The 11,923-nt window shown below is 35.6% G+C and overlaps 1 protein-coding gene across 2 annotated transcripts; it reads left to right on the top strand.

Moving 5' to 3' along the window:
- The first annotated feature begins 1,276 nt into the window (after nucleotides 1–1,276).
- On the top strand, nucleotides 1,277–7,563 carry LOC7492380 (amine oxidase [copper-containing] zeta, peroxisomal). Of its 2 annotated transcripts, XM_002314564.4 has the most exons (13): nucleotides 1,277–1,446; nucleotides 1,608–1,784; nucleotides 1,858–1,967; nucleotides 2,061–2,366; nucleotides 2,822–2,934; nucleotides 3,043–3,373; nucleotides 3,467–3,682; nucleotides 3,791–4,027; nucleotides 4,311–4,496; nucleotides 5,381–5,521; nucleotides 6,432–6,700; nucleotides 7,018–7,099; nucleotides 7,254–7,563. In XM_002314564.4, the coding sequence occupies exons 3-13, from the start codon at nucleotides 1,869–1,871 to the stop codon at nucleotides 7,374–7,376; spliced, it is 2,103 nt and encodes a 700-aa protein (XP_002314600.1). In that variant the 5' UTR covers nucleotides 1,277–1,446; nucleotides 1,608–1,784; nucleotides 1,858–1,868; the 3' UTR covers nucleotides 7,377–7,563. The 2 variants fall into 2 exon arrangements, with proteins under 2 accessions (XP_002314600.1, XP_024466626.1); XM_024610858.2 differs by having other exon boundaries at nucleotides 1,309–1,784.
- Nucleotides 7,564–11,923: the final 4,360 nt, after the last annotated feature.

Here is an 11,923-nt window from a genome sequence, read left to right as displayed (position 1 = left end):
AGCAAATTAAGAAAAAACTTAGTGTCCTTCTAGGTAATTTAAGTCACAACATCAACTTTAAATAAACAGTTTTAACATGTTTTTTAATAATATTTTCAATCATAATTTTAACTAAACACCTATTTAAATCAAATGAACCATAACTAAAAATGATTTTTCTAAGCCTATGTTTTTTTTTTTCAAATCTCAACCATAAAAACAAACACACTCTAAGAGTATGTTTGTTTTTGTGTTCAAAAAACGTTTTTGAAAATTGTTTTTGCTTCAAATTAATTTTTTTATAATTTTGGATCGTTTTGATGCGTCGATATCAAAAATATATAAAAAATACCTAAATGGGCGATGATCTTAACTTAAAGTCCGCTAGACATTATTCTTGAATTATGTTTTTTGATTTCGAGTCATAATCAAAATTTATTTCCTATAAATAATTTACTATAAAAATAAGTTACAAATAAAAATAAATTATAAATATATTTAGTAAAAATGACTTGAAAAAACTTGTTTTAAATGTATTATAAGTTATAATTCACAAGTTGAAAGTTAAAAATCTCAACTTTTGATATAATTTTGTCTACCAAACATGATATCAAACATAACCTTAATTTCTGCAAGATATTGTCCCTGTTAGCCACGCAGCCTTGAGGTTTTATCCCGCAAACAATGGCTCTCAAGGTTTGAAATCTTGAATTTTGACCATTACTCAATTATTATACATTTGAATTTTGACGCGAGGAATCATAAATGTCATACCAAATTCACCGACAATAATCCGTTTTCTGGTTGGAGCCTAGCTACCACATGATAATATCCCAAAAACGTGAAAGATTATAAAAATGGAACAGCTCAACAAAAAAATTAAAAAAATTATAATTATAAAAATGAGACTGGATAAAAGTACAAAAAGCAATTTTAAAATTTTTAAAATTTTTTAGACAGTGATTGAGATTAAAAGTTACTTTTTAAAATATTTTTTTATTTGAAAATGTATTAAAATTATATTTTTTAAAAAAATATTTTAAATCTTAGTAAATTTAAAAAATTAAAAAACATTAAAAAAAATAATTTTAAAAAATCTAAAAATTAATAAAACGAGCTGCTGCAAATAATATGCATAGATTCTTTTATTGCCGATGTGGTGCAGTTAATTGTTTTTTTAAATACTATGATAAATAATAATAATAATAATAAAAGGACACGGCAAGATTTTCAATAATGCAGCAGCACCAGGGTCAGAGTGTAAAATTTAGGAAAATAAGGGGTAGGTAGGGTGGGGGTACTGTAGGCAATTAAATCTTAAAGCAAAATCCTCATCCTTCTTTATTCTCTCACTCAACTCAACTCAACTCAACTCGGTCTCACTCGCACCAATCCATCTTCTTTCTTTCTCGGTATCGTATAAAAAAGAGAAGGAAAGGGCTTGAGCAAGAAGTCGAGAAAGTTTAGGTGAAGAATCAAATCACTCAACTAATTGAATCCTACCTTACCTTTGCTAGCTAGCTAGAGCTACACAATTTTTAGTTGTAGAATTTTTTTGCTGTATGACAGCGAAATACTACAGTGACAGTTATTACGGTGAGCTTGCTAACCCTTTACAATGGCCACAGCTCAGGAAAAGGCGACGCCTACTTCCTTTGCGTCTGCTGCTGGAAAAGCAGCAGCAGCAGATGGGGTCTTGCAGAGCTGGACCGATCCCTCCCAGGATCCCATCACCAAGAGATCACCCACCTCGGTTTCCCTGATCCGTCCTGTTTCCTCCCTCTCACCTGATCCTAATACTAAAGGTAACTCAACACACTTGCATTCTGAAAATTATTCCATTTTTTTCTCGTCTCATCTTTAATCTTTTTTGGACAGGGATTACGATAATGACGAGGGCGCAAACCTGCCACCCTTTAGAACCACTAACTGCTGCTGAGATTTCTGTTGCAGTGGCAACTGTTAGGGCAGCTGGAGCAACCCCTGAGGTTTTAATTAAACTAAGTTTATGACTTATACTAACTTTGATTTCATAAAGGAATTTATTAACTGTTTACTTCACTCCTTTTTTTTTTTGGCAGGTGAGGGATAGCATGCGATTTGTGGAAGTAGTTTTGGTGGAGCCTGTCAAGCACGTGGTTGCATTGGCAGATGCGTATTTCTTTCCTCCTTTCCAGCCTTCATTACTTCCCAGAACGAAAGGTGGACCAGTGATTCCCACTAAACTTCCTCCGAGACGAGCAAGACTTGTTGTTTACAGCAAAAGGTCAAATGAGACAAGCATATGGATTGTTGAACTGGCAGAAGTTCGTGCAACAACTCGAGGTGGCCACCACAGGGGCAAAGTCATTTCATCTGAAGTTGTTCCGAATGTTCAGCCTCCCATGGTATGTAAAGTACCCTTTTTTAGCTCTGGCTGCTGTGCTAAAAAAATGAAATTTTCATCAAGAATTTTATACTTGGTTAAGTTTTGTCACTTGTCTGTGATAATGACATAAATTTAAATTTGTTGGAAACAGGGTGAATTATGTGAAACATTTTGAACTTTACAGGAGTGCCTGGCCTTTTTAAAAAGATTTTGTAATGCATCTTTGATAGCTCCTGTCTCTAACGACCACTCTTCATGTATGGGCTACATATTAAATGATCAACTGTTAGGTTAAGGTTATAACATAATCAGAATAGGAAGAAAGTTCCAGTTGGGTCTGTTGAAATCGCTATGCGGCAGTGGGGTACTTGTATGAATCCTGGAAAAAAAAAATCTGAGGTAGTTTTTGCTGTGATCTTAAATAGAATAATACACATAATGGATTCTACCTTTTCATTTGCTTCAAAATTACAGGATGCTGTGGAATATGCTGAATGCGAAGCTGTGGTGAAAGATTTCCCTCCATTTCGCGAGGCAATGAAAAAGAGGGGTATTGACGACATGGATCTTGTGATGGTGGACCCGTGGTTAGTTTCTTTGTTGGCACTGACATCAATTATCTCTGTAAAATTATGTTCCAGTGTATCCCCCTGCAATCATTATAATATTTTGGGTGTTCCCAATTTTTTTTCCAGGTGTGCTGGATATCACAGTGATTCTGATGCTCCTAGCCGCAGGCTTGCTAAACCTCTTATCTTTTGCAGAACTGAGAGTGATTGCCCTATGGAAAATGGTTATGCCCGCCCGGTTGAAGGAATCCATGTTCTTGTTGATATGCAAAATATGGTCGTGATTGAGTTTGAAGACCGTAAACTGATTCCCTTACCGCCTGCTGATCCATTGAGAAATTATACTTCAGGCGAAACTCGAGGAGGTGTTGATAGAAGTGATATTAAACCTCTACAGATCATTCAACCTGAAGGTCCAAGTTTTCGTGTCAGTGGACACTTCATCGAATGGCAGAAGGTGCTTGTCTGTTTGTAGAGCTACATAACTAACTCTCCAAGTGCTACAAATCAACTGATCAGTATTCTTTTCTGCTCTCATTTTCCTTGGCAGTGGAATTTTCGTATTGGTTTCACACCCAGGGAGGGCTTAGTCATCTATTCTGTTGCATATGTTGATGATGGTCGAGGTCGGAGACCTGTGGCTCACAGGTTAAGTTTTGTTGAGATGGTGGTCCCTTATGGAGATCCTAATGACCCACACTATAGGAAGAATGCATTTGATGCTGGAGAAGATGGACTGGGTAAAAATGCACATTCTCTTAAGAAGGTGAGAATTATTTTCTTCTATCATCTCCCTTTTTACTTTCTTCCATCAGTTTAAAATTTTAGAATCCATGTTATGCTACTCAATAACTGAATAAAGTGGACGTTGCAGGGTTGTGATTGTTTAGGCTATATAAAGTACTTCGATGCACACTTTACAAATTTCACAGGAGGTGTTGAAACGATTGAGAACTGTGTTTGTTTACATGAAGAGGATCATGGGATCTTATGGAAGCATCAGGATTGGAGAACAGGATTAGCAGAAGTCCGACGTTCTAGAAGGCTTTCAGTGTCTTTTGTGTGCACTGTTGCTAATTATGAGTATGGATTTTTCTGGCACTTTTATCAGGCAAGTCAGTCAATTGGTGGTATAATCTGCTTGCTTTACATAAATCCTTGATCGTTCAGTCTTTTCTTGATAGTAGTTTTATCTTATGTGTTATGCAAAGCTCTTTGAATGTGGCTGTGATGCTCAGCTACCATCTTGATGGAAAAATGGGGTTGTTTTCAAGTGAGGAATATTGCAGTGCTTTTACAGTTTACTGCTATCTTCTTTAGAGTTTTTTCCTTGAGGCTGTCAAAAGATAGTTCCTTAATGTATTCATAATGCCTGTAGTCATTCCTTCTTTCAGGATGGAAAAATTGAAGCCGAGGTTAAACTAACTGGAATTCTTAGCTTAGGAGCACTTCCACCTGGAGAAACTCGAAAATATGGAACAACAATTGCTCCGGGATTGTACGCACCTGTCCATCAACACTTTTTTGTGGCACGTATGGATATGGCTGTTGATTGTAGACCTGGTGAAACATTCAATCAGGTAAGTCTCTGATCCACTGTAATATTGCAATTTTTGTGATAGGCTTATTTTAATATTTCTTATGATCAATTAAATCCTTATTTCTTTTGTGAATAAGAGCTACTGCATTCTGACATTTTGAAGGATTAGTTAATTCTGGCTCTTCTCTGTCCCCATAAGTTGCTCTTTCTGGGAGGTCGTTTGAGTACTCATCAATATGTTCTATAGTGGTAGCGTTCTTGAAGGCTGTTGGTCATTCTTTCATGATTTAATGTTAATTTAGGTTTGGTTGGTCAAGATAGAATGTGCTAGATGGCTTCTCCAAGATTGAGTCTGTTTGTAACTTCCTCATTTGAGTAGTTTGAGAGGGAAAAATCACGGGTGCTACAGGGTAAATTCTAGGCAATTTTATGGCTCATGGACACATGTTATTAGTTGGAATATTGATATTTGAGTTTTATGTTCAAGCAGCTTTCCTGATTTATTAACAGGGATGCTGGTTCTTTTCAGTAGGCAGAATATCAGGTGTCTCTTACATTGGCTATCTTTGGATATTTTGTTATTGTTGTGGTTTCTCGAACTCTTTATGCTTAGCATTTGCTGAAATTGTCCACCGGAATCTGGGCTTGTCTTGATTTATTTATTTTTTCTACGTCCCTTCCTTTTTTCTTTTGGTCCCTCTCTCCAGGCTATATGATCTAATATCATTAAAAAAATGTGTGATGAAGACCAAGTCGCAGTACAGTATATCAAAGTAAAAGAAAATTAACTAATTCAAATAGAGTTTGTTTTCTTCTTCTGTCCCATTACAGAGTTGTATTCCAAGTGACTAAATTAATCTCCACTGCTGTTATGTTTTCATGCTCGCTAAGGGATGTCTACTTTCTTTATCTAACTTCTTATAGGTCGTTGAGGTGAATGTTAAAATTGAAGAGCCAGGAAAGGATAATGTCCATAACAATGCATTCTATGCTGAAGAGGAACTGCTCAGATCTGAGTTACAAGCAATGCGAGATTGTAATCCATTATCTGCTCGCCATTGGATTGTAAGTACTTCTGCCGCCATTGTGACTCCTTGTCATTTTGGGTAAATTGTAATATTTGTCATATGGTCATAGTGTGCACTGTGAAGGTTGATTTTGGCAATATGCAGAGAGTGAGGCCTTGTTTGTCATTGTAGTCCAACGGTGCTTTTGAAATTGTTTTTAGCTTCAAATTATTATTTTTGTGTGTTTTTGGATCGTTTTGGTTTTGTTTGTGCTGATGTCAAAAATAAATTTTAAAAAATAAAAAATATTATTTTGATGCATTTCTAAGCGAAAAGCACTTTGAAAAACAACCTCTACCACACTCCTAAACAGGTCCCGGGACAGTAAGGTTGATTGGATTGGTGCAATGTCTTGAGATTAGCATGCCCCCATGCACAATTCAATTTATTTTCAAATAACATAACTGTTGGGGAAGCAGACGTTCTGCTTACTAGGCTATATCCTTAATAAAATTATGCTTTGGTTTATGTTCCATAATGATTTTTTTTATTATTTTTGGGTGCAAATTGGGAGAAAAATTTAGTTTGCTTCACTTGTTATCCTGTATCAACGTCAAACAACTTTTAGTGCTCATACTGCCATGATGTTTGTCTTGGAATTTCACATTTCATTTGAAAAATTGGATTGTGCATGAATTTTTTGTGCTTAAACATGCAAATTCTTGTCGGATTTGCTTTGACTGAACAATATGTTCGTTACTTTTGTCTCCTGGAAGGTATGCATACTAACGTTTAGTTAATTTGCAGCTGTTCTAGTTGTATAAATTGAAAGGATGTCATCTTTTGCTACTGTCTTTTTTAAACTGTTGTTTCTTGGTCTATTTTTTGGGGAGGACTTGTTCATATCTTTTACTATTTATTCCCATCTTTGATTGTTTTGGTTTGTGCTCCTCATTTCATAAAATCAGATCAGAAACACAAGAACTGTCAACCGGAGCGGGCAGCTAACAGGTTACAAGCTGATGCCTGGTTCAAACTGTTTACCGCTAGCTGGTTCTGAGGCAAAATTCTTGAGAAGAGCTGCTTTCTTGAAACATAACCTTTGGGTTACGCCATATGCACGTGATGAAATGTATCCTGGAGGCGAGTTTCCTAATCAGAATCCACGTGTTGGTGAGGGATTGGCTACTTGGGTGAAGCAAAATCGATCACTTGAAGAAACTGATGTAGTTCTTTGGTCAGTCCGCTTACCGATATTTCTTGTTTCTATAAGAGAAACAATTTCATTTTGTATTGGCACTATCAATTTGATTATGGAAATAATATCCTGATTTTCTATCACGAAACTCTACACTGGATATTAGACGTGCTTTTGTATATCTGATGCAGCAGCATACACTTTGTCTTGGATAAATAATACAATAGGGTATTAACGAACTACCAAAAAGTGTTGAAAATACAGCACGCTAAGCATCATTTGCCATGCAAATACATCAGATCATTGGTTTATTCACATATGAGAGATCTTTCTGATCATGATATCAAATATTGCAGGTATGTATTTGGTGTTACACACATTCCTCGGCTAGAAGACTGGCCTGTCATGCCGGTGGAACGAATTGGTTTTATGCTTATGGTATTTTACTCATCTCAGTAATAACAGTATCTATTTTCATACATTATTGCACTTCTAAAGCGATTCTTACATGTTTTATGGAGTTAAAGTACAAGTTCTTTACCAATGAGGCAAACTTTGTGATCCTGCTGCTCTGATTCTGTTCGTGATGCAGCCATATGGGTTCTTTAATAGCTCACCGGCGGTTGATGTCCCTCCAAGTGCATCTGATCTGGATCTCAAGGACAATGTGGTAGCTGCAAAGCCAATCCAGAATGGGCTTCTCGCTAAGCTCTGAACAGTTGGGTGCCACTTACTTTTCCTTGAATAAGTTAACAATTGCCCAACTTCTAGCAAATGCTCTTTGATTATTATTATTATATGCACCGTTGCTTGGCATGGCCAACCTTTGTCACGGGCGCATCTTCACGAACAATTACTTCTATATTTTGAAATTCCGTTAATAAGATCATTTATTGGGGGCAGATGTCATTGTTAGTGCCTTTTTTGCCTTGGAGTAACTTCATATCCAGATACTGGCGTGCTGCAACAAGCAGAATGCTATATGCCGTTGCCGCCTGCAGGTCAAATTGACCAATACTAGCCCGTTGCTGTCTCCTATAGATACGAAGAAACCTTTTGGAAACGCTATCATGAAATTTTAATTTTTTTTATATATATATTTTTAGATTGTTTTGATGAATGAATATTAAAAATAATTTTTAAAAATAAAAAATATTATTTTATTATATTTTTAGATGAAAAATATTTTGAAAAATAAATGTAATTATATTTTTAAATATTTTTTATTTTTAAATATTTTTAAAATAGTTCGGTAGTGTTTGTTTTTGAGGTGGTATTGTGTTTTTAAAAAAATTATTTTGATATGAAGTAGTTAGGCAATGTGTTTTTTAGTGTTTTTAGATCGATTTGATGTGCTGAAATTAAGAATAAATTTAAAAAAATAAAAAAAATATTATTTGATATATTTTTAAATAAAAAATAATTTAAAAAATAATCATTATAATAATATTAAAAATTTAGCAAAGCAAGGAAATGAAGAAAAAAACCTCTCGGAATTGAATATACCATACAAGTCAAATTAAAAGCAAGAGTTCCGAAATCCTAGATTTAAATACAGAAAGAAGCAACCGCACTGAAAGACTACAGAGCAGCAGCGAAGCAAGAGGAAGCATCAAAATCACTGATATTGTTTACGTAATTACGTAATAACTCATGGAGTCTTGATTAGAAAAACTGAAATTAAAGGTCAACCACCTCCACTACAAAACAGTACTAATACTCAATTCGAGGACAAAGCCTATTCACGTGTCCTTTTTATCTCCAGCAGCTAACACGCTCTGCCCCCCAGGAATGGTATATGAATCTGGAGAAACCTCCCAGCTCAGCTCATGTCCTCCCAGTCAGTAATAACACCACCACCAGCACCGTTCACAACAGGGATCCAAGCCATAAAATCTTAACACATCCAGTGCACAATCAACATAGATCGAAGCCAGCAAACCATAATCAATACAATTCCACCCATTGAGGGGTTGTAATTCCACCCAAATCTGATAGACATAGACTTGATGGATAGGAGTTTGTTTTACCCAACTGGGTTCGGATAAAACTCAAAGGAAAAAATGGGGTTTTAAGTAAGTTATGAATATTGCTCTACCCGGCCCAAACTTGACCCAAAATGCATTAATAACTTTAAAATTTGAAAACATTACATTAACAAAGAAACTAAATCATGTTATAAAAATACTGTTCATTCAGACTCATTTTACTGTGGATTGTAACAGTTTTCTTTTCAGGCCGTATATCCTTTCTTTTGATTTGTGCATTATTATTTGTTTAACCTGCATATCCTTTCTCTGGGTTTGTGCATTATTAAATAAGTGAGACAGTACTATTTGTTCAGCCTGTATTTGTTGTGATTTGTTGACAATCTGTGCATTAAATAAGTGGGGCAGTAATATCATTAATAACACTTGCTTGCTGTCACTCAGGAGAGCTGCTGTGATTTGTTTGGGAAATAGTGTCACGTTTGTTACAGATAAGATTTTGTTTTCCTTGCATGTGATTGGTTTTTATCTGACCAAAAATTCTATATTCCCTGTTCCTTTTTAGTTTGCAGCCAAATGTTTTTTCTTTTAGTCTGTCTGTCTCAATGGATTTCTACCGGTGGTGTTTTTGGCTTTTCCTTTATGCTGTTTTGTGGGTGGTAAAATATCAGTTCTGGAGAGTTATTATGGCAATCTTTTTTCTTGCGGGTGGGTTCCAAGGTTTGCAGTAGGCTATTGATGTTTTTTTGGTTTCTTTTAGATTCAAGTCTATATTTCTTTGGCCACTGGTTGTTGCACTTTCTTTTGTTTTTTCTCCATTGCCTTTCCTGCTGGTTGTTGCATTCTCATTTGTTTTGATTGTTTAATTGGTTTGCCATTTGTCTTTTGAGGCTGATTTTATTTGCTGTTCATGTGTTCCACAGGGGCCTTTGGTCATCTTTGCTCATCCACCTTTTAAACTTCAGACTCTTCTGCTCTCTGCATCTTGGTAAGCATTGCCCTCGGTTTCTTTATCTTTTAAAGTGTTGTTCATTTTCTTATTCTGCTATGGTTGTTGAGTTTACGAGATGTTTTTGTTTTGTGGTTTGCTGTTCCATTCATCTATCTACCTTTCCATTCATCTATCTTTCTGGTTCTTTTCTCCCTTTTCAATTGCTTTTACCGTGTTGTTGCTGTTTTGATTTTCCCTTTTTCTTTTTTTGTTTGTCAGCATCTTCTATTTTGTTGTCATTTGTTACCATCTACTGTTTTGGTTGTGCTTTGTCCAATAAAAAACTTCGGTGTGGTCGTGTTGTCATGTTCCTGGCATTTTAAGGGCTGCCTCAATTAAGGATGACCCCGACATGCTCTGATTACCCAAAGTGAGATTTAACCAGCTACAATCATACCCCAACGTTTGAGGCAGGGGATCATGTGTCATCTTATGCATAACTTTCTTCCCCTTCTTACACGAATTTCATTGAAATTCTGGTGGCTAGCCTTTCAATAGTATTGCACCAGTGTTGGATTTGAGTGTTTATCATGTTGAACTGAGAGGCTAATAATTATTTGAATCATGGGACCACTGATTAAAAACTTAGTGAAAATTGCCGATTCCAGTCATAGCTTTCTTTTTTGCTTTAAAAATTTAATGGCTGGTGATTGTGATGTCAAACATAGGAGGTTCCACTTTGCTAGGTTCCCATAATACATGTTAGTGATGCTCACATTTTCAGTCACATGCATGAAATTTTCAGATCTCTATTGACATACACAACAACCACAGTAAAACTATCAGCCACACTACCTCCATTTCAACACTTATACATGCATGTCGATGGGGTTAATAATTTGCTAGCTTTTTTTTCAGGTTTCCCTTCAATTGAATTATAGAGTTCAATGCATATTTATGGATGTGGAGCCCGAGGAGATTTCTCTAATCAACAAAAAGCCAAACATTGACTTAAGAATTTAGCATTTTGATTTAAAAGAAATGGGCCATACATCACATAATTTGATATTTTACTTTAAAGCATTGAGTTTACATTTACTTAGATTTACTTTGGGGTAGAGCCTCAGTTGAAGGAGATGCTAGGTCTTTGATCAGTTCCATTCTCTTATTTTTTTTCAATTGATAATTCAGCTCATTTAATCTTTGAAAATGGTTCTCCCGGTTTGAGAGAGCCACGATCAATAACTTATAAATTTGTCAGATGATGTTACGTTGTCCTTGGCATCTTGAGAATGAGAAGACTGAGTTCCTATTTTTAGTATACTGTGATGTGTAAAGGTCAGCAAGCATATGGAAATAGAAAACAGATGATATTGGGATTCATTTGTGCTGTTGTTGGATATTAATTTGTTTAGTTGTTGGAGTCGTCTGTTTGCTTCTTTTGTTGGATCCTAATCATTTTTACTTCCATATTGTTTTTTTCTCTTTTGTTGGTTGGAGGATATCATCGTCTATTTTATATATTTGTCATGCCTGTATCTAGCATGTGCATGCAGACTTCAAACTTTATAGATGCAACATTTTCAATTCTTCTTCAAGTTAAGGCTTTTTTTTTTTCAGTTCTCTGATTTTTTTATTTGTGTTGTCTGGTTTGGTTGTCCTGCTTTGTGCCCAGTTTTTGTTCTTTATTATTTTGCAATTGTGCCTGGCAGACGATATTCAGCTTTTGGTGTTTTTCCTACTGATTCGGTGTCTTGCTTCTGCTCCGTCTCTCTTAAAAGTCTGCTACTGCAGCTAGATATTGCGTTTCTATTTGGTTAAGAACAACCATCACGCTTGCACAGGACAAGTAAGCCTTTTATTCTCAAGTTATTTGTTACTTTTCCCCATTTCCAAGCGTGTATGTCTACAATTCTTTGTCTACGGTCGGTACTAATGAAATAGTAATATTTCATGTTTTACATGTTAGCTAAATTTATGTGTTAAGTTCAATTTATTTTTTCATGGCACTGTCAATAATATACTTTTTCATGTTTTAAAAGTAAATTATTTTCGAGCTATTAAGCCGGTCTTAGACAGGATATGCTATTCAACTAACCTTGAAAGCAATAATTCCATAAAATTTAGACGCCATTTCAGCACGTAATTTTCACATGATGTACCGTCCATCACACAACACTTTTTACACCAAAGCATTGTTTAATCTAGGACATGGGAGGATCGAACAAGAAACCATGCCAGATCTGACCTCACCCAAAACACAAGGTTTCAGATCAGATTTACTTTGGGATAGAACCTCAGTTGAAGGAGATGCCAAGTCTTTGATCGGTCTATGTCTCGGGA

This window comes from Populus trichocarpa, chromosome 10 (genome assembly GCF_000002775.5).
Source record: "Populus trichocarpa isolate Nisqually-1 chromosome 10, P.trichocarpa_v4.1, whole genome shotgun sequence".
Classification (NCBI taxonomy): Eukaryota; Viridiplantae; Streptophyta; class Magnoliopsida; order Malpighiales; family Salicaceae; genus Populus; species Populus trichocarpa.
Note: the sequence above shows the minus strand (reverse complement) of the source record. Positions and strands in the feature narration are given on the sequence as shown.

Coding starts and splice junctions, on each gene's coding strand:
- LOC7492380 (XM_024610858.2), top strand. CDS start 1,598: ATGGCCACAGCTCAGGAAAAGGCGACGCCTACTTCCTTTGCGTCTGCT. Junction 1,968..2,060: donor CAGCTGGAGCAACCCCTGAG/GTTTTAATTAAA, acceptor TTTTTTTGGCAG/GTGAGGGATAGCATGCGATT. Junction 3,683..3,790: donor ATGCACATTCTCTTAAGAAG/GTGAGAATTATT, acceptor TGGACGTTGCAG/GGTTGTGATTGTTTAGGCTA.